Below are 23,931 nucleotides of genomic sequence, written 5' to 3' on the forward strand. Positions count from 1 at the left end.
GAATAATTCTTTTTAAAAAGCACCACTATTACTTACAGTTTGGAAAATAAAAACCAGAGACCAACTGAGGTGTCAGTTTTTTAATTCACAGTATGACAAAATGATTACCAGGTGTCAATCCAAGTATGCAGTTGATGGGCTGCATTCAGAAATCAGGTGGGAATTTTTGCAAACTGTTTTCAGAAATTGAGATGGATTACTTTATCCCCATGAAGTGAAGTCCCACCAGAAAATGCTGCCCAGCCATAAATGCAACAAGGACGTGAAAATTGAGCCTTTCAAGACCAGGGTCACACCTAGGAGCAAAGCAGGGGCATGGGCCTAAACTGGGTGCAAAGTTACATACACAAAATTTCAAAATCACATTTCAACCTTAAATTCTAATACTGACTCAGCTTTGGAAATAGAAAATCAAACAGATATTTCTTAAAATAAGGTATGAATGCTACCAATAATAATATGAATTGCTTTTTACACTAAAATATGCAAAAATGTTATGGGACTTTTTTACTTACTTGGATAGAAAAATAGTAATTAAAAAACTTGATACCTTCTTTCCACCATACAATGGATTTAGGTACTCAGCCTAGCAATCTCCTTTCAATATTTGTAATTATTGGTATTATTTAATATTGAAATTTGAAAGAGAATTATTTATTATTGAAGAAGATTCAAACTCATTCAAATTTAATTTTTGCTTAAGAAAACTAAAAGGGGCACTTGCTCCATCTTAGCCCCCCACCTAGTAAATAAATAAATAAATAGAATTTTTATGTTTATGGCAAGTTGCCAATGCTTAAATTGGCCTCCTTGAGAGGCTGATAGAGCTGTTTAGTCACTACCACTTTGTTTGAAAAACTGAATGAAAACCAGGGAGGCTAAAAATGTCTTGGTTTACATTCACTAATACAAAAGAGAAAAGAAGAGTGATAATGGATACAGTGAGGGTAGCTATGCCTAAATACTTTAGAGTCAGTCTCCTTAAAAACAATGCAGGAGGGAAAAAAGAGTCTAAAACCTCATTGTTCTAATTGCTTTTCATGGGGCTAATTGGTTGGAAGTGACACTGGTGCTTCTCAAAAATGAACTACAGTCTCATTAAAATTGTAAAGGATTTAAAATAAAGCTTTTTTTTTTTATTTCATCCAAATTCATTGCAAATTCTTTGCTTTCCTGTAATGACCTCACACAGTATTTCACCAAACAACTCAGGATTTTCCCACTATGGGGACTCCAGTTCACTCCATCTTTTCATTCCCCTTAAAGCCTCTGCATAATATAAAGTTGTTTAATGATAACAGGCTCTGGGAGCCCCAGAAAGGAGCAGAAGGAAGAGCCTAGTGTAGAATGCTTGCTTCAGATCTCTTGTTTACTCCGTGCGGCTACTCACATTCTTGAGTGTACCGCAAATTTAAAATACCAAAAAATTATATATTTCTTATTTTAATTGCAATACAAAGATTAGAAACAGATCATCATGGAGAGAAACTAAACCCTACTGAAAACTAGTTTGTTGGTTTTTTTTAACTTTGACTGCAACTGAATATTAAGTTTTGTTATTTTGAAAATGTTTTCACATGTGTTGAATTAAAGCTGAAACAAAATTTCTAATGCAGTAAAACCTCATCTAGAGATGAATTGAAAAATTTACTGGTTCAATGCCATGGCAAGAAAATTTGGCAATGATACATATTTTCTGAAGTCATTAAAAAGCTGGGAGATTATTTTTTCACTCAATGTATTGTGTGGAAATGCACCTTACCAGAACCATTTATTCTTAATGCAATTTAAATGACATCCAGTGGATTTAAGCAGACACTAAAAGCAGTACTCCATATTTAAAAGAATGCTGTACACCATTGTATACAACCAAAAATCAAATGAGATCTGAAAAAAACAGTTCTAACCATTTCTTCAGTCCTACTTATATCCTAAAAATCCTCAGTATCTGCCAGAGCACTTTGGGGACATATCACCAAGAGATTATTGGCCACTCTACTTCAGAGCATTTAAAATTAAGAGACAAAGTTTCCTGTAAATTTTCGTGTTCCTTATCTTCATTAGTATTTCCTATCAGCAAAGCTTACATCCCATTGTGCAGAATACAGAGGCAAACTTGCTGTAAGTAATTGTTAATTACAAGTATCACAAAGTACAAAATGGTCTGTGAAAGAAGGGCTCCTTGGCAGCAACTGTGAAAACTGAACCAAGGTATTTGAGAATTAATCTGCTGCTGAATGTGGTCCTACAAGTGCAGCTTTGGAAATGAAGTTAAAAGAGGCTACTGCTGGCCAACCACAAATGACTTCAAATATAAAAATAAAGACCAATAAATCATCCAAAAGGCAAATCATAATCCTAAGGAATGACAAGAAAAAATCCTATTACTACCAAGGGTCAGATGAGGTCCCCTTATTCCATGCCTTTTATTTCACAATGACATGGGTGTATTTTGTCTCAAGCAGAGCTAAGTGAAGAAAAATTTCTTGAGGTTTACATGACTTACAAGATTTTAATTTAAACCAAGTACAAAGCTCAGTTTCAGCATCCCTTATTAGCAGCCATGTTACAAAGACCAGCAAATTGGGAGGTAAAGCTGCTTTAGCAGTGATGCTTATCTGACTTCAACACATCTTTCTTCATGTTTCAATCAAAGAACAGCTGCTGTCATCCTCCTGAGAAAACAGTGATAACAGAACATGGAGCCAGCCCTAAAACCTGCTAACACAGGAGCCTTTGTGGAAATAACTCATCTGCCCTTAAACTTCACACACAGCAAAGCTTGTGACGGAGGTGAAAGGATGGAGGAACTGGAACATTCTTTCAAAGCCCTGTTCTCCCTTTCCAGAAGGACTCAGATCCAAGACCTTGCTCTCCAGCTGCTGCACCTTGATCTCCAGATAACCACAGGGATGGTCTGTCAGCAGCCAGCCTGTCAGAATGATCACAAACTACCAAATCCATCAGAGCCCCAGCAAAAACCTTTAGGACAAAGCATGGGGTGTCTTAACATTGACAATCATATTAGCAAAAAGTTATTTTTTAAATAAACTATTAAACTGCTATTTGGAGGTTTTTTGTTTGTTTTGACTGATAACAGTTTGATGAGTTTGGGGATTTTTAATAGGTGTAGATATTAATTCTACTGTTCAGTGAATAATTTGGAGAAACATCTCCTTAAGAAAAGATTTAAACCCTAGTAGTTTCAGTAAAAATAACATTCTACAACAAATGCAGTAGTGAAAAGAAATCATTTTAATGGTAGGACAGTGCATTGAGACATCATGTCCTGGAGAAGGGAGGGAATTCCTTGGACTTACTGCCTTTAATAAGGATCATCTGTAGGTTTTTATTTGGTGCAGACAAGAAGAAAGTGAAAGTTTCATAAACATAACACTTCAATTGATCTAATTTTATTCAGTTCTTATATGAACGAGATCTGTGTACTTCTTACAACACAGTCCCACATCTTCCTTAATAAATGCAAAATATTAAAGTCCTCAAAAATTTTATAAAATTTACAACTAAGGAATGAATTAATTTTAGGAGGCTGAGTAACATTCTCCTCTCAAAGGAAGATAGGGAAAATGAAAAGTGAAAATCCTTCTAGGATTTCACATCATTCCTATAACTTCCAGGAAATAACTGCGAATACATAAAATCTCTAAAGATTTAAACAACAAACCACAAGCACCACCATATCGACCTTCAACCTAAAATAACTTTTACTGTATATTGACCTTCCTCATACAGTTGTTTCTTTGCCTTGATAAATAAAACAGCATATTAAGCACGCTGCATACTGTACCTTTGTTAACACAAGAAATTCCCACGAAGAAATGTGTGTGAGGAACACCTCAGAGCTGGATGTGCTCACCTTGCCAGTTGCTGACCACTTTGGTAAGTAAAACTTCCTGCCAATATGAACAACTGGATCCTTTGGGAGGGAAGGCTGGCGTGCTCTGCCTCACCAGCCACCCAGCAGCTAAAGGGACATTGAGCAGCACCTCCCCAGCACACACATGCACTGCCTGAGCCTGGGGGGAACCTGAGCTGGGGCTCTGCTCCTCACTGTGGCCTTTACAAGCCCTTCCTTCTTCCCCTGCCTCACAGAGGATGCTACTGGTCAAGCTGGTCTCACGAAATAATAAACACCATTTGACTGCGCCTGCAAGAAACATGCAACCCATACAGCTCAAAATGCAAATTTAATGGGATGGGTAAATGCCAGATGGATTTGCATTCATGTGGGTTCAGCTCAGGTATGAGTGATTGGAATGATTGACTCTGAAAGCTTCCAGTCACTCTGTGTAAATAAGGATGGATAAAAAAAAATTGGCATCACTGCTCAGTCCCTGAGAGAAGAGTCAAGCCAACTGGCCAAAGGAATTTAGATCTGGACTTCCTTGAACATGTTAGGATAATAAAATAGTCCATTAAAAATGTATCTTAATCACTAAAGAAAGAGCCATGACATGCATTCTTTCAATCTCAAATGTTGATAGATTTGTTTTTCAGTGCATGTCAAATTTTCAAGCTTTCAGAAAATAAAATAATTAGGAAATTGCTAATCTAATTGGTACAATATATGTACAATTTGGGCTTATAGTGTGCTTGCAAAAATAAGATAAACCAACAAAACACAGCACACACATCCAGGCAATTAATGTTTTCTTTGAAGTTGTTGTAAATAGGAATCAAATGCAAATATATCCCTATAGAACCAGGAAGTCATGCCAGGGGGCACCTTGTAATTTTTGAAATATTGTTTTAAATAAGCAGATTGACCAGTTGATTAATTTCCAGTGATGACACTGCAGGTATCTTGGGGTTTTTTTAGCTCAATGGCCATATTGTAATTTATTGAGTGCTAGATAACCTACCAGATTCCTACCTGGAAACTCAATAAACAGCACTGTTCTAACCACAAAACCAAAATAGCTGAGTTTATACTTTTAAGACTTCTGCTCAACAAGCTGCCTTTTTACTAAGTGGCAAACCCTTGGGAAAACACTACAGACCTGATCTGGAATCTGGTAGAGCTGATTTCTGCCCGGACATAAAGACAGCTTAAATCTGGTGAATCAAACCCACTCACAGTTTTTAGCATTGGGAATTCTTTGATGGTGCATGGGCATTTTGGTCATGTTCTTTACCATGATACAGCTCTTTCACCGCAGTAATGCAAATAGTGCACAATTCTGAGAAAATCAGAAGAAAAGGGAAATTTAGTAGATGTCAAATGGTAAAAAAGCAGCTATTAAAAGAGTATATAGGTTTTTACATAAGCATGAGATCCCTTCATCTGAGGTCAATGACAGTTTGTAAAAATAGCATTATAATAAATGTAAATGTACATGCTATAGTAATTTAAGGAAATCAATATTTTCAAACACAGATATAAAATTATGTTCACCAAATGTATTGATGCTTAACATACATTTGATTCCTTATTTCAATCTCCATGTGTGTACTGGCCTTTGTTCAGACAAGGGGGGAAAAAGGATTTGGACATGGAAGCCTTGGTGCACTACATCACACTGCACTCCAGTTTCACATTGAGATTTTTTATGACATGTTAATTTTGTTTTAAAATGGAATTCTTTCTGCTAAACCTGTAAAGCTTTTGATTATTGACTCCAAGCACAGAGATTTCACATTGTAAAGTTATTTCAACTATGTGCACACCCTACAGATTAGTAAGTGCCAAATTCTTCCATTGTTTCCAAATTTTTGTCCTGCTTGGATATCATACAAGCTGTCCTATACAATATAACATCTCTGCCAGAAATTGCTAAAGTGAGAACAAGTGTTCAGGACTCATTGCAGCAGTTGCCTTGGAAATTGGCAATAAGGATCCAAAATTCTTTCTCTACCACACACCCAAAGTTTTTACTCCTGATTTCATAGGAGTAAATTTATACTGTGCACTCTGTATTCACAGATTCTTTCCAAAATCTTTTCTTCGTGTTCTACAGGAAAACAGACAAAGAGAAATTAGGATGCATTGTTTGGAGGGAGAACGGTGAGATGGATTCCTATGGCTCAGCTGCCTTTGGAGTGGACTGGAAAGGCTCCAAGCAGCAGCCCTTGACTGTCTCTGGAGAGTGAAGAGTCCAGCAGACAAAGCCCTGGCCCTCAGAAATGAAAAGCAGAGTGTCAATGATGCTCCATCCACACTGAGGAGAAAAGTAATTTACTTTACCTTCTATACAACTTCCTACACCATTCCTGATTATTCTTGGCTCCTGAAAATTATTTAGAATATGCTAAATTCTGTGAAGGCCTTTCAAACTTTATTCTAACAATTGGAAAACAGGAGACAGGGTACTATTAACCTTAAAAGTTGAGGGGTTTAATTCAAAAACTCATTAAGTAATAAAAGTGAATCTCTAATGTCATTATGTTATATTTTATGTTGTATATCTAACTGTATTGTACATGTGTGTTTCTAAATCCATTATATATGTCAGAATTCTCCATCCATTAATGGACAATTCTTAAAAAAAAAAAAAACAAATTCAAAATCTAAATGCAGCCTGGCTATCTTATTGAATTTAGACATCTGACAAGAAAAATCAGTTAAGATGTTTTTTACAGTATAGTTTCAGTTAGATGTGGAGAACACAAGAACAATTTTTTAAACTTTCCTAAAGGGAGTAGAGCTTTTGCAAGAATTGACAAAAAGCCACAATGAAAGAAGAAAACTTCTAACTGCTCGTGTTATTGGTAGCTCACAAGAGCAAATAAAATCAGGAAATAAAATCATCTGAAACAAATAATATCAGTTACAATATTATTAATTCAATAGTTTGTTGTGGGTTTTTTGACTTAAAACTTGACCTGATCTTCAGCTATTTTTTTATATGCTCTGCTGTGTATGTGATTGAAGATAATTTAACTCACTGTGCCAATTATGACTCTTTCTTACTGCCCAAATGCTTTACCGTAGTAATGTAATCCATATAAATTGTCTAACTCAGCTGGAAGAGCCTTTCAGAAGATTTGTCTTTGGGCTGGCAAGATGCTGTGTATGCTACATCTCCATCCATACTAAATCCCAGGCAGTTTATTTTGTATTAAAGCTTCTGTGGAGAGTGACTCACCTAGAGTAGCAGACAGTTTATATGTGTTAGTTATTACCTTAAGCAATGAATAAAACAACAGTTTTCTATTCTGAAGTCAGTTTTCTAAAGGGGCTTTCATATTCATAGCCTGAAGTAATCACCAAAACAAAAGCTGCCTGAGCACAACACAGCCAAAATCAAAGGCAGAAGGAAAACCTCCTACTCCTTTGTGTTCTAGACCTCACCTCCTTCTCCTTTCCTGCCTTTAGCTTTCAGCTGTGTGCTGTTCATTCTACATACCTGCAAAAGTAAATTACAAACTGCAGTAATTTGACTATTTGGGGAATCTAACCAAATTAATTAAAACAAAAATTTGAAAAGTTAAATTATGAAATAAGGAAGCAGAAGCAAAAGGTAGATGATCTATTTTACATATATTTCCTTGAGTTATTTCCCTAATACCAAATATATAATAATATATATTTCCCTAATACCAAAGGTTGCAGTAGCCATGATTTTAATTTGGAGCAAACAAGCTGGATCTGGGGTAGGAATGCAGATTAAGAACTGTAGCAAAGCCACAGTAAATAAATTGTACTGTCAAGTGAGATTAGCCAAAGACAAGAGGGAAAAAACATAAGAAAAGGAAAATAGGAGAAAATGGAAACAAAAGGAATTCAAAAGAATGATGGAGAAAATCCACCAAAGAACAACTTGAAGAGTTGAAAGAAATTATGACTATTTTTCTCTCAGTCCTTTGCTGTTCTCCTTGTATCCTAATTCTACCCCTAATGCTCTTAGCACAGTTTACCTACCCCTCTCATTGGACAGAACCCAAATAACCTGTTTTGCCATTCACCTTTTCACTCCATCTCAGAAGTTCAATCCTGCCAAAACAAACTACGCCCTGCCCTCATGCTAAAGCTAACCCAGTCCTCCAGCTCCTTCCTGCCTCCCCCTGCTGAAAACACACCCGGGGCTGCAGCTCTGCCATTAATCACACACAACAATCACAGCTTTGGAGAGGGCTCTCTTCCTCATCTGCACTCCCACAAAGCCCATTCCCAACTTCACAACCCATCTCTTCCTTCTCGCTCCCATCTCACCAAGCCAAATCTTTCCTCCTCACCACTGGCAGTGGGAATGAAAAAGCAGCAGAAGAAAGCCAGGATATTATTTAGCCAAAATTGCTAAATCTGATCCAAGTACAACTGTATAGTTTTTTGATGAAGTTTCAGTTCCTTTATAAGAATGGCAAAACCAAAAAGAAATTATTATTCTATAAGGCAGGAAGAATATTTTCTGTCACCTCATCATTCTTCCTTTCAGTTCCTGGGAATAGCAGTGTCTTCCTGCAGTAATTTTCATTTAATGTCCACTACCTTACACAAGCTGTACCCTTGTCATAGGCATTGAAACATTTAATAATTTTGCAGAATCCACACAATTTTTCAGGACATTAATTACTACTAAGTTTTAAAAGATCATCTACTACCAGAAACTACATCTTACTATGTTACTCATATGGTCACCCTAGGAGCTAAATTAGCAAAATAAGCCAAAAAGTCAAACACCCAAAACAAGCAAAAAACCACAAACCATAAAGGGGGACAAAATTTTTTAAAATTAAAATGCAGATTCAATACCATATTGTAAAATAAATTTGAACACATCCCATATAAAAAAAGCACCAGTTGTAACAAGATACTCGGATCCTTCCTGTTTGTGGTTTAAAACTTTTTCCCCCTCCCCATTTTCATTCAGTATTTCAAAGCAGCATCTGGGTGAAACATGTTCTAAATATTGTGATTTATTTATTGCCTGCAACAATACTTGGCAATAGGAATATGCATGCAACAACCCAGACAACACTTGCAAAGACACTGAGAAAAGCAAGCTCTTGTAAAAGACAATTAGTTCCCTGAGCGAGTGGGCAAGCAGTGACATGCATCTTGAATGACACCTCTAAGTTTCGACAGCAGCTTGCAGGAAACATTTACATTTGAAAAATCCCTACTTTGACCTCTTTTTGCAGTTTGCTTGCTGGCAGATAGGAGTACATGACAAATGAAGCTAATTGAAATGGGCTGGATGCCAGAGAGCACCTGATGGTGCTTTAGGTGAGAGGTCAGCGACACTGAACACCAGCAGGTGTAATAACAACCTCGGGCTCTCTGTAAAGGAAATGCAAACAAGAACTCAGCCCCGGGATATTCAGGACAGAGCCGACCTGCGACTGGCAGCCAGGCAGCCTCAGGAGATGGGTGATGCTTTGTCATGACTGTATCGTGACATGGCTTTGAGCAGTGTGTCATCAAGTATGGAGTCTTGAGCTAAAATCATGAAGCAACATAAAAATGGGCTCTGAAGAAGAAAGCAGTTTTTCTACTATTAAAAAAAAAAGCCCCCAAAGACACAGAATAAGTTGTTCTGATGCTCAGCACATGTTTTTACCTTTATCTGTCAGCATTTAAAAATCACAGTGCTGGAACCTGACCATCAGTGTTGGAAATACTTGACAAGAGAGTAACCTGTTCTTGCAAATTCTGCACACTCTACCCACCACTTCTGGGAAGAATATAGAAAAACAATATGTAAATAACATTTTAAACTTATGTTCTTCCATCTTACTAAATTGGATTATTTCGTCAAACACCTCTCCTGCAGATTTGGAGGTTTTAAATTCCAGCTATTGCTTTTGATCTAAGGAAAAGTGATTGGCTGATAAACAATATTATTCCTGCTAAAGGCTTGCTAAAATTGCATTATAATACCAATAGCAATGCAAACAATTTGGACCAACCACAGTGCAGTCTTGCAACAAAGCCAATAACCAGCGCAGCTTTCATAGATTTTATATTATTTTCTAGAATACCATATTCACATTTGATTTTTTTTTAATATTTGCATCTTCTTTTGATTTTAGATGTATATATTCCATGTTGGTTTAGAATCTGGCAATGGATCTCTGTCCATTTCAAAAAAATTCCATCATGGCATTAAAAGAATGTAGGAGTTTTTGGGCAACAGGATAAATAAATAATTAGTGTTTGCAGGATCCCAGTAATAATTGTCTGTGTCATATGTGTACCTATATTTGATCTCACATGATAAAACTATGGAAAAAAAATACTGGGCTTCGTAATTAGCTGAGTGGTCTCTGAATGATGATATGTGGTAGATCCTGCTTGGTGAGACAGATGCTTTGATTTTCTTTCATATAAAAAATATCTATACTACAATTAATTATTAATACATTTTGTCCTAAGATGATAGTCCATCAGGCAATTCAAGTGCAGCCACTTATTAAAAAGACTCATTGATCAGATTTTTATATCATACCTGGAGTAGAATACAGCAAAGGTGTGTTATATTTAGATTTTGGTCACTGCATTCTGATTTATACCGCAAAGAGAATCAAAATCATAAAAATGAGAGTAGCATAGCTGACATTCTCTCCAACAATTCTGGTGTGAAATCTTGCCCTCAAAAAGTCATGGGACAATGACAGAATTTACTGACACCAATGTGCTGCTGTGTTGTAAATCCTCCAGGACAGTGGAAGCTTCATGTGCTATATTCTTCCTCTTCTACAAACATGTATTCAGCACTTAATAAATAAAATATGATGAAACCATGAGAAAATAAAGATTTCTAAACCCAGTATTATAGTTTCAGAAAAAAAAAAAAGAAAATTGAAACACCCACTGTCATTACTTTTGAAGTAAAAACAGTCTGTGGCTTTCAGATCTTCCAGCTGGTCAAGTCTGTTTCTGAGCAGCTTTTATGTATAAAACCATGTACCACCACACCCTGCAGGGCTGTTGCACCATACCCCAAATCCATGGTGCAGTTGACTATTGATGAATTTTTCTAAATATAGAAAGCATACACACATGAAAAATATATAACCACTTCCATGTGCAAAGAGCTTTTTTTTTCTGAAAATCAAAATGCAGTTTCATAAGGTGCTTAGCAATTCTTCCTTTAGAGAAGTTCCTATTCTAAGACAATTTAGTTGCACTTACATGCATCAGATCACATAAAACCATGAAACTGAATGCACAAAGACAGCATTTGAAATATTTCTAACATCAGTCATTAACTGAAGGTTGCTTTATGGGTGCTAAGCAGACACTCAGCTTTGTCCCTCCACCCAGTTGGGGGAGAATGTACTTACGTGTTAATCACCTGCTGGGTGGTGGTGGGGAATCTATCCTTTGATCAAAGGAGACATACTGGTTTTGCTTTACATCCTGTCTCTCTCGCTCTCAACTGGCCCATAGCTGGAGGGATTCATTTCAGGATTTTTCTTTATTCCAAGTATTCTGTTACTGGCTGCATACCACCACTCAAGGCATCAGGGCTAAAACCAAACACTCTCTGTGGTACACCCGTATGACAGACTTCAAAATGGAAACAATATTGAAGTTAAATCTGTAAGATCAAGTTCGCTGAAACCCTGCAACGCATGAGCTTTTGAACGCTTCAGCATCAGAGCATCAGATCAAAGTTTGACAGACTCAAGGAGAGAATCAGTACATTTAAACCTATCAATCCTCAAGGAAAAACAGAGCACATTGGTAAAAGTACAGCTGACAGTACTCATTTGGTCTTGGTGCTAACAGCAGTCAAATATAGCCAGAGAGCTCATGGGTTTTTCTCTGTACTGTATCTTTTTCTGTAACTAAGGCAAAGTTTTCTCACTCTGCTTGTTTAAAGTATATTTTGGAGCTACACTGCTTTTAAGAGGGAAAAACAGGGTATATTTCTCTTGAAGAATCACTTCCAGATAAAACTTTTCAAACTTCATTCAAGCAATAAGACTATCTGTGAAGGATTCATATACAAGTTCAGCAGTTTTCATACCAAGACCTCTCTTCCCCACAAAACCAAAAGAAAAGGTATCCTAAGACACTGCAGTTTTTAATAAGTTGTCTTCACTTGTTCTAATTAAACATTAGAAACTTACTAAGTAAAAGAGATAAATTAAAAAAAAAAAGGAATCAGTACTCTGAGCTCTTTTCTCACTTGCAATCAGTTGCAGGCTTTTTTGGTTGACAGGTTCAATTCAAAGAACTACTACTACTAGCAGATATTTTTGAGGATTATTCATTTTCCTAAAAATGAAGAGTCATTCTAATTCTAAACATGCTTCCACCTATTAATTACTCAATGGAAATAGATTATAGGCCTCAAGGTAAAGAGATTTGCAACACTGAAACAGTAAAATAGCTCATTTCAATTATAAAAGAGTTAACAATACAACAGTTTCTTATTAAAGTTTCTGCCACCGACTTTAGAAATTAGGAAAATTGACAAATGGAGAATAAGATCTCTTAGAAGATGAGTTGTGTAATAGATGGATTAAAAGCTGAATGTGGTCTGGTAAAGAAATCTGGCAAAGAAAAGCAGCTAGCAAACTTCAAGCAGTTTTACAAGTTCTTTTAAAAAATGTCCTATCATTCATAAATATATTACAAATGAATGCTGCAGGATCTACATAAATTTCTCAACAATTTTGTCAATCTCAACATAGTATGACTGTGGGTAAGTTAAATAAGGATGCTTTCATTAAATCTAACTACAGCTGCAACATAGAGTAAAGCACACAAGGGAATTTAGAAACTTGGTAAAAACACTCCTTCCAGCAGTAGAACATTGAAGGTAAGAAAACTTTATAATTTTTTTGCCCTGCAATTAATGTAAGTAAGGATATAATACTCAATTACTTAAAAAAAAAACAAACATAAAGGCAATCTTAGAGCACTTCCAATGCAAAAGGCTTGAACAGAGTTCAATCAGAATGTTGGGATCTGTTATTACTTACTCAGGTATAAATTCCTATTGGCCTGTAGAACCGAAGTCAGACCTAAAACCTCTAACTGCCATAATCAAAATCATCCTAACAGAATCCCTGAATCATTAAAAACTTACCTCAGGGTTTACATTCAACCCTCACCATATTCTTGGAGCTAAAATGAATGCTCATGAGAAGTTCACAAGCAGGCCAGTGCAGCAGATGGAAGACACAACACAAAGAATGCAACTGTGCTGCTTTGATGGCCCCAGCAAACTCAGACTGAGGCCTCAGCCATGTTGGGAACAGTAGCCAATTATAAGCTTCCAGATTTGTTTGAGATTTATCATCTAATTTCAAGGTCCTAGAACCACGTGTGACAAAATTAATCATATTATTAATATAATTGGCTCAGAAAAAGCTTGTTGCAAGATCTATCAAAAAATCCCAACAAAAAAAAATTTAGAAGAACTTGCTTTCCTAAAACGTGACACAGATTTACTCTCCAAAATTACAGCTCCATGGAAAATATCATTTATTACTGATCTCCATGCTTGCATCTGGTAGAAATATGTCTATCTGCAGAATGAACAAAGAGTTTCTGATTCTGATTAGTTAAACAAGAAAACTTCACTGGATAAATTTCTATTATTTTAATAACCTGATTACCTAAATTGGTGCTATAGCCTTTGAAGATAAAGTGATTTCCAGAAGGGTCCTTTTGTTTTTAAGTGATGGATATAATTCTCTTCCAGACTAAGCTTTTCCACTTGAAGATGTTAGTGCCAGTGGCTGCTGTGCCCCAGCATCAGCTGGATGTTATCACTGCTCCTCTGCTCCCTTATCCACACCAGGAGAGGACAGCCAGGCTGGCCTGGTGAATGGGCACTCACCACTACTGATGCTAACCTGGCTTCAAGTTGATAAGGGATTGATAAGGGATTGATTCCTTCTGCTGATGGATCTGGGGAGTTACAATCCCAGCAGAAAAAGAGCAGCAAGTGGATAATGGAGGATGGCAATAATCAATAATGTCCTCAGCTGGCACAGCTGCATGGCTTAGGCTGGGGACAGAGCTCCTCATTCATTCAGGTGTGCTGTGGAAGAATCCAGCTTCTCATCCCTCTCCCCTAGGGAACTGTGACCTCTTCAAACCCTTCAGGAACACTGTTCAAGTGAGTAGCTTGCTCATTTTAGTAAAAAAAGTTCTGGTTCAAAGTAAAGCTAGTACATAAACTGTGTAGCTAGCTTGGCTGGCTTTGGTAGAACTCAGAGCCAAGCTGAACAACAGCTCATGGCCTGGCCAGCCAGATGTGCTGAAAGGCTCCAGGAGGGAACCAGTGAAATCATCACAGCTCTCTGGAAAACAGATCTATACATATTTACATATTATACATGGTTAATTGTCGGTAAAGTAAAGCTCAATACAGGAACAAAATGAAACTGCAAGGTTCTGCCATTTCTGACATGCAGGGACATTCCATCACCACTGGAAATGAGCAATTAGCCCAAGAGATTTTGTGAACAAATAAAAACATTGATGCCAAAGCAGATGACTAATTAGAGTGGGACAGCATAGTGAAATCAGAAATATTAACAGGCATTTCTTAGCTATTTCTAATTCATCACATTGGTATTTACTACGAGAGCAAAATTATACAAATAGCTTAATATTGTCAAAACAATCCCAAGATGCAAATACTGAACTTAATTAAATCACACAAACCAGTATTTTCCATATCTTTCTGTGTTTTTACTCTCTGTTGTAGAATTATTTATAAATTATCATGCTTCAGCCACTGATTTGAGGCTCATTCTCAAGACAATCCTACCCTGCCCAAAGCCTTTACTCTGTCAGAAAAAGGACAGGAGTCTGCAAGGACTCCTGCTGGAACAGCCAAATCCTTTCATTTGTTTCTTTGTGCCTACACCACCCTCAGCTCAGCCTGAGCTCCAGCCACCACTCCCTGAAGATGTGCTCCATTATTGAAGGTGTATGATCTGAAAACCTGCTCCCATACAGAGCCAGGGCCAGAGGAGCAGAAAGCACAACAGAGAGTGTGGATGTGACTCCAAACTGGCCCCAGCCTCGTGGCTGGGGGCACTGGCTATCTCTGACAGCACTCAGCACCTCGCAGAGCCCTTCCTTGAGAAAACCAAGAGACAAATGCAATGACCACTGGTATTTCATTCATGTTAAGTAGGTCAGCACAGGGAGGTTTTCTTACTTTTTTTCTTATTTTTAAGATGGCATTACAGTATTGTAACTAAGAGAATATTAAAAATAGATATTAGAAGATTTTAATTAGGTATAAATTTTCCATCCTTTGATGAACATTTTCTCTTGTATTTTTTCATAAACTTCCTAGAAGAATTTATACAAATCTTGTTTATTCAATTTTTTTTTCATCTTTTAGTGTTCAATTGTAAAATCTTACATACAAAAGTTTATGTCATATGACCTTTGATTAGATGAGGAGGTACTTTTGCTTCCAAACAAACCAGAACCTTCCAATCAGAATGATCTGCAGGCAGTCCCACATTCACATACCCTAATATTCACCTAACAACCTTTGGAACTGTTTTCAAGACAAAGAAAAGAACAGTAATTTCACACATTTTCATGATAATTTGTAGATGTGAAATCCAACACAATGCAATTCATCACTGAAATCATATCTTTAAAGCAGATTTTTGCTACTTTTTTCAAGATGTCAACAGCTTCAGATTTGAAATAACAGCCAGATGATTTTATTACTTGTATGAAATCAGTAATTAACCATTCCATTTTACAGCAACTATAGCATTTCAAAACAAAGATGAAAGCTGTGAAAACACATACAGCCTTTTCTCACTTTCTAAAGTGTTTAAAGCTGCTCTAGTATGTTATTTATTTTTACTGTGGAAGATTATAAAAGAGCATGACTGATGATGATGGTAGGCCCCATGATTCTTGTCATCAGACTGACTACATCAAAAGCTTTCAAGTTCAGTTCATCAGCTACATTTTCTCTTTTTTGTACACCTTCTGCACCTGCAGTGAAAAAGCTGAGGCCAAAGTTCAGGCAGAATGGCCTGGCTCACACAGCTAAAATACAAGGAAGAGACAAAAAAACCTATTGAATTTATATCATTCATTTCTGCAGTTACACATGAGGGTGATTTGGTGCTTCATAAATACAATGCTTAAGATTAGATAAATGCCTGTCAAAGAACATCTAGTTCATACAAATAATTTTGAGAATACATTTGTGTATATGCACAGGTGCAATGAATACTCTGTATATGTGTGCTATGAATAGAACAATCAAAAGGAAGAAACTGCTCTGAGTAAAAACTGAACAGTACTAAAAGAAAATAATACAAATAACAGGGCTTTCATTAACTCCAATAGGCCCAGGGTTTCAACTTCCAGCCTTAACTCTCATGTCAAGTGATTGACATATTGCCAGTATATAATCAGTAAAAAATAACCAAATCCATACACCTAAACAAATCCCCACTTTTAATGAAAACCCTCTGTCTCCAGCAGTGAGCAATTAATATTTAAAAATACCAGCAGTAGTATTCTAATCTTTAAGAATAAAAGAAAGGTAACTTTTTAACTAATATAAAATGTCCCAATAAAAAGAAAAGCTATAAATGTCTTTCATTAAGAACAAGAGTACTTTAACAGGAATAAAGACTAGTCACAAATCTGTCTATGGTTTGGAAAACAAACAATTGCTTGGGAGGTTCCTCCTTTTGTTTAGTAAAAACTAAGTTACAGTAAAACAACAGTCATGCCTAAAAATTCACAAATCCAAAATGCCCTTCAGCTCCAGTCAATGTAGCAACACCCATTTATCTAATTAAGCATAGAGCTGGTATTCACACAATCAATGAGAAAATTAAAATGAACACTGCAAACAGTCATGCTCCTTATTTTTCCCTTGCCTTGCATGCTACTGATGCACATTTCAAAGCTAGCATGTTTTTTTCCAAAACAAGCCAAACAAAAAGAAAAATAAATTATTTACAAAAGTCCTAACTTGAAATAATGAAAACAAAAAGCAGAACAATAGCTAATAGTTAATGCCTTTAAACACATCCTTATATAGCAACATGACCAAATTCTGTTCTGCTTTGTACTGCTAGTTTTAGCAAGCACATCTTGCAAGAGAACTGTTCACCACATCTCAGCAAAGACAAATCTAGACACCACATTTGTTTTATGACAGTCTTCTCCTCCTTCTCCCTCAAGCATATGAAACACATCCAATAGTTTGAAGTGAACAGTGAATATTTGCCTGAGCAATATTCACTCATCCACATTGCAGACAATTTCTGTTTTGAAGGAGTTTTTTACTGCATGGCATTGATGCCTTGTGAAGAATGCCTACACAGTGTCTACCAAGGCTAAATTTTAAATTTACAGACTTTATGGGCTGCTCCTAAAACCAAATTTAGCAGTCTAGCTGTATGATCCTATTTCCAAAAGCATTAGCTATCAGCTGCTGCCAGGCACAGGCTTCAGTCACTCCCTGTTTCACGTGTGAAGGGAACCCTGAGGATGTCACAGACAATAAATTTGTCCAAACATCCGATCTACTTCACATCTGACACAGAGCAGAGTCTACAGTACTGTACAAACAAAGTACTGTACAAACAGGTTTTGTGCTGAGCTCTCTCTCACACATGGACAGCTTGTGGCAAAGCCTGAACTGTTTTTCCAGTGTCTGCTGCACTTCAGTGCTTGGAGCTGGAAAGGGAAAACAAGCACTTGTGTTCTACCTGCACCACAAAACATTTTCTGAGGGTCACATGGCTTCAGTTACCCATGACAGATTGCTATATAGGCTTAATTCTGAAAACTTATCATCACCTCATGATTTTCTTTCTTTTTTTTTTCCGCTGTAAGGGTGAGGAGAGGGGAAGAGATCCTGTTTCTAACAAGACTTGAGCACTGCAGCTGCATTGGCTACTAAATGGGCTGGCCAGGGAGATTTCCCTGAGCACTCTGCCAGCTCTCTACAACCTTACAGCACTTGCTCATCCTCAAGTTTAAAGGGACTGCACATTTTTTAAAACTAACTATGTTTTAAACATAATTAGAGGCCCAGCCTGCATTATCTTTACTGAGGCAGAGTCCCACCTCAGGGCCTCCAGAAAAGCTTTGATTGCATAAATCAATCATAACCATTAGTCTTGGAACAAAACAAGATCAGAAGTTAAATGTTTTGGTATATCAGGCACTTATGGTTTTGGTAGGGGAAAAAAATCCTCTTGAAGAAAAATCAACTACAATTCAAAAGCATACAATCTATTTTACACTGCTCTAATAGATGCTAAATAAATATTCCCTCAGTCTCTTGTCAGCCAACTTTCAAAATCATTGTATTCTTTATACACAGGTTTTCTTAAACCAAATCAAATGTGGTTTTAAGTCTCTAAAAGGGGAAAAAAAATGTTCCATGTTGCAATGGAAATGCAGTCACAGTTTAAATAATTTAAACTGTATAACTAAAAATTATGACAAATATACAAAGTACAAAATAGTAAGTTGAAGATTTTTTTCTAGAAACCCACATTCTTGCAGCTCAAATACTTTTAAAATTAAATTGTTTCTATTCTATTTTCCTCTCCAACATAAAATATATTCCTCGTGTTCATTCTCTAGTTTTCTTCATGTTCACAATTAGCTTTTGATAGATGTCTGCAGTAACAAAAAAAAATACATAGAAGCCTTTCTAAATAAGGTGGATATACACCCAATTTAATTTTATTAATGTTGTGTTTTAATATACATTCAGTTGACTGAGAGATTTGATTTCCCTCAGTCATACTACTTGTTATGAAAATCAGCAGAGTGTAAGAGGCAGAATGGTAAAATGCCAAAGGCAATGTAATGTGTGGAAGCTTTAATAAAACATTAATCTTTGCTTATGTGAGTAGATTTTACTCCTCTGAACAGACCCATTGAAGTAAATAAAATTGTTCCTGTAAGAAGTAGTGAGCAACATTTTCTACAAGCAATCCACCAAAGCCCGGTGTCCTCAGCAATGTTGAGACCACGGTGATTTTGAGCTACAAATTACCCACAGCTTCAAAGGCAAGCCCCAAACAAGTGGATATGCATCAACCAATACCTGACACACAATAATAGTACAATTTGAACATCATTTGGGAAACAAGCAATTCAAGCTGCACTTTGTACTCTGGAATATCACAAGGAAATTATTGTATGGATGTTATTCTATGATAATATTTCAGGCAAAGAGCATGTATTGCACAGAGAGATTATACTTCCCTTACTAAATATCTGCTGCTTGTTTTAAAGTTTCACTAAAACATTTCAGCTGAAGAGGTAGTCTCATGTTTTCCCATGCATATCATTAATTCTACTCTAGTAAAACTGCGTGCTTCATCTGTGGCAAAACTTCTTAAGTATCAAACTTTCATACACATTCTGCAAAGATATTACAGTGCTCTTACAGGGATTTTAGAAATGGTACAGCAAATTAATACAAGTTTAAAGAACTTACCTACTGAAAAAAAGGAATTTGTTTAGACAGATACAAATACATGCCTTTTAAAGTTCTGTACCCACCTACACCTTTAGCCACAATAATTTATGAAAAAACCAGAACCACTATACCATTGAACCATAAGACACAGTTTCTCATTTTTCACTGCATAGGAGAAAACATCCTTACAGCATTCACAAACACACTTGTCAAGCAACACACAGCTCCATGCAGTGTAAACGAAAACACAACAATTAGACTGCAACATAGCAAAGAGAGAAAAGAGAGTTTCTCACCCCTCAAAACAAAACTGGAACTTTGGTTTATAGGAACGGCTATGCCCATATACCCTCCTCATCATCCTGTGTGCCAGACATGAGGAGATGCACAGAGAAGGTGATGGCATTGGAATGAAAGAAAGAAAGAAAGGTTAGTTACTTTGGTGCATGTGAAATACAATTTTCTTGGCTTTTAACAACATGATTTTTTTTCTAATGAAATCCAGTGAACACACATGAACAAGCTTGTATTACATATACAAGAATCTGCATCTATAGCAACCAAAAAACAACAACAGTGATGTAAAATTTTTTCCTCCCCATTAAAACAGTGTGTAGGAAGATGATTATAAGATTAAATATTAAAAGATTACCTATTTTTTAATTGCACGCAATTCAAGCCAACATTGAGAGCAATGAAAAGGTCAAAACTTTAGGTAAGCAAAAAAATTAATCAAATTGTCTTACATTTTGTTAAAAGATACAAAACTGCTGAATAACCAAAAAATTTATCATTGGCAAAGTAAAAGTACACTTTTCTAAAATGCTATCAATTAAATTTATCTTTTCAACACATGTTAAACACTGCACATTTTTGGATGCTATTAAATAGTTCTTCCCGTTTTTTCCAGTTTTGAACCATTAGGTTTATTCATTTTGAGTTTTAGGGATAAATAACATTAATTACAAATACAAAAATTCATAACAATTTCTTAGTTTGTTTTTAAAGGGGATTAATTTACGGTAGATAAGTTGAAAGCAAAAAGTCTTTCTTCACATTTACTATAAACTTGAATTTAAGAATAAAATAAATTTGAATAAAATCTAAAAAATAAACATGAACTAAACCAGGAGATTGAAATGTTGTACCCCAGATACACTAAGATGGCAATTTTACAATGAATCTTTATCTACACACACACACACACACAGATGTGCTCGTGCACAGCTATCTCTAAACACAGTTCTACTGTGCCCAATGATGTGACACTCAGCTGCTAGAACTTAGAGGTGCACAGCACAATGTTTTTAATTTAACTCAGGATTTCAAAATCAAATAAAATCTTATTTTACTATCCTTAAAATCCAACCATTAATATCTTAGAAACATTAAAAAAACCCATTCAAAACCTTGAAAGTTAGCTTGTGTAACATATTGCTGGCACTTAATTAAATCCAAAAATCTAATAAAATGAATGGTAATTAATTATGATTGAAATGGACAGGAATTTTAGCCTGAAAGTATACACTGCCAGTATCACTACTGTTCCTAACCCATTCTTGGAATAAAAAAGAGCTCCCAGATGTCAACTGTTATTAAAAACCAGATGTTAAGATAGATGTCTTGCATGTTGCTGAATTAAGTAAAGAAATCTGACAGTCCACTATAAACTTAGCTATCATTTAACACAGAAGAAATGTGGGTAAATTTTTTACAGTTAACTTGGAACACATCTGAGTTATAATGTCTGCACAAATACACCACAAAGCAAAGGCAGAGTAAAGCCTGAATATCCTTATTTATTTTTGAAACAAAGGCACAGGTTCTGTAAAGCTTCCAATGAGCTGAGTTTGCCTCTGAAAACACAAGTTATTCCTCTGGATTCTGCAGGAGCCACTCCTGGTCCGGCCCACCAATGCTAATTGAACTGACTTCCAAGCTGACAAGAATTTTTGCCAGAGTAAAGGATGAAGAAAGAATGAAGGATTTCTTTTCCACTGAGTAGTTTGATCCTATTTCACTAACATAATGCATTAGGTTAATCTTTGGTGATATCCTTAAAAACAGCAAGAAATCAACAAAATGGACAAGACAACGGGTTTGCAAGTGACTCCTCCCCTAACTACACACAGCTGGTTTGCTGTTCAGAGTATTGCAATTCTTCAAACAGGCAGACATTCATTTTTACTTCAATTATTTGCGCCATCTCCTTTTGGCAGAATTCTAGAAGAGTTGAAAAATCAAATATTGTCAAATATTTGTAGAGAGTTTTATGGGAAATTAAAGACAAATATAGTTTGACACTGATCCCGATATACAAAAAGCAATAAATTAAAAGCTGGAGCTCAGTTAATGTCAATCAACATGGTTTTATTGAGCACCAGTACTGTCAAAATATAACTTTCTATCTTTACCAATTACAGAGGGACTCTTTTTTATAAGGTAAGTGCTTTGAAATAATATGCTGAGATTTCTGTAAGGCATTTGATTATGTGCCACATGACACAGTGTCAGAACAATTAGCTCTGTACTAAATGAATGTTTGCTGGAGAAGGAAGGGAACCCATAGATATCCTTCTCATCCCAAACTTGCTCCACATTCCCACGATCTGAAAGAAAAGCCTGACAGTCTTCTTGGAAAAGTGAACAGATGTGGAATTATCTGAATTAATGTTATCAGACATAGACACATATGCCTGAAATCAGGAATCCGCCATCATAATTGGAAAACATATAGGGCAGGCCCATAAGAAAGGGAACTGTTTCTGAAATCAAGGACATCAAAAAGGTCTTCACAGGTCATGGTTGAAATGAACACGTGGTACAATGTTGGATTTACCAAGACAAATACAGGCAGAGAAAGAAAACCCAGAACTTTTGCTACATCTCTAGACAGTAGCATAAGACCATTAAGAGAATTTCACATCTGGTCCTCATGTCACACTCTTGTGAATATTTGAAAGACTCTAAACAGCTCAGGAAACAGCTAGAAAATTATTGAAAAATAAACTTGGCAGTGAGAAACAGGAGACTCGACCTAAATGATTAAAAGATTTTCTGATCATTATTAAGTAACATAGAGAAAAGGAGACAGATCTTTTCTCTAGTAAAGACCATCTAGATAGAGATTTAGAGAATGTAGTTAAACTGCAAATACAGGACATATTTTTCAGTAATTTATCATTTCTGGATGATTTGAAGATTTCATGTCAAGTCTTAGACACTTTCTAAAAGATACAGTTAATTACATTCAAACCAATTTTTAAATTATAGATTTGATGAAGAAATTATTAAGTAGTCCACATTATGATCACAGTCCACTTAACCTTCAACAGCTACAATTAATAAAAATCCATCATTTTTTCCTCACATCTGTTTCAATGAAAATGTGTTCCATGATCCATCTTATCCTGTATATAAAAATTTACCACATATTTTGCAATTTTTTGATTAGCAATTTCATAAAATTAAGCACAGTGTTCTGTTTTGACATGAAACTGAATAAAAATAATTTTAAAAATCAAAAAAAACACCAAACAATAACATCACTGTATTTTAATCTTTTAATACTAAGAACAACCTCAAAACCAGTCTCAACTGGTATAAATCCTAACTTACAGTTACAAATTTTTCTGTATGGATAGGAACAAGTACCCAAAAACACTGGATAAAAAGCACATAAGAATCAGGACTGTAATTTTGACAGGTTCCATGAATAAAGTATTGTATCAAGAAGCTAAGGTTTGGTGCCTCACTGCAAACAGAAAATAAAATTCCCTACTTATTTCTGCATTCTTGACACACAGTGAAGCAAAATAAAAGCTGCAGTAATGCCTTATCATTTATTAATATTGGAACAGAGGATTCCAGAAGTAAGCTTAGTTTTTCCTATCAGTGTGTGTATCCTACAGAATCATTAATCTATGGCTCTTTCAAACAATAAACTGCAATCAAGCAATTTTTCATTAATGTTTGTGTACATTAACTGCTTTTTAAACTTGGATCTTTCATTGGTTTATAAGGTCAAGAATAGCAATTCAATGACAAAAACTGCAAAGCAAAATCTCAGTTACTGACAAGTGAAACAGGAAAACACCCAAAATTTGAGAGATACCATTTGACTTGAGAAATTAGTGTACACACTTGTCATAAAATTGTTAACAATTCCAAGTGTTTAAAATATTGAATGCCTTGTATTTTTAGGACAGACATCCCAGTACCTAATTTGGACCTGTATTTATAGTAAAGTGGAATAATCTCAAATACTATTGAGGCTTTTTACAAATCATTGATTTTATTTCATACTTTTTTTTTTTAAATTTCTGTGCTGCTGTTTACTATAATTGCCTACTGTCTTAAAAACAAGTATCTGCTATAACAAAAAGTGATTTACTGCTCTGATCCAATTGCCACAAAACCTCACATATGGCTTCAAAGTATCAAAATGAGGAAGCTAAAAAACAGTGCTTGGAAAACATTACACACAGATGTAGAAATGTACAGAGACATTTTCTGTTTTGCTGCTGGAGTATATCTCAATGCAAGCTTTGCAGGCAGA

General features: G+C 35.8%; 1 protein-coding gene across 10 annotated transcripts in view; it reads right to left on the reverse strand.

Annotated features, from left to right (window-relative positions):
- ERC2 (ELKS/RAB6-interacting/CAST family member 2) overlaps positions 1-23,931 on the reverse strand; it is a 394,125-nt gene that overhangs the window by 88,242 nt on the left and 281,952 nt on the right. For all 10 annotated transcript variants that reach the window (XM_077184350.1, XM_077184349.1, XM_077184348.1 and 7 more), the window contains one exon: positions 19,670-19,735. In XM_077184350.1, the coding sequence (XP_077040465.1) occupies positions 19,709-19,735 (27 nt within the window). In that variant the 3' untranslated portion in view covers positions 19,670-19,708. The remainder of the gene's footprint in view (positions 1-19,669; positions 19,736-23,931) is intronic.

The sequence above is a fragment of the Agelaius phoeniceus genome, chromosome 11, assembly GCF_051311805.1.
Source record: "Agelaius phoeniceus isolate bAgePho1 chromosome 11, bAgePho1.hap1, whole genome shotgun sequence".
NCBI lineage: Eukaryota > Metazoa > Chordata > Aves > Passeriformes > Icteridae > Agelaius > Agelaius phoeniceus.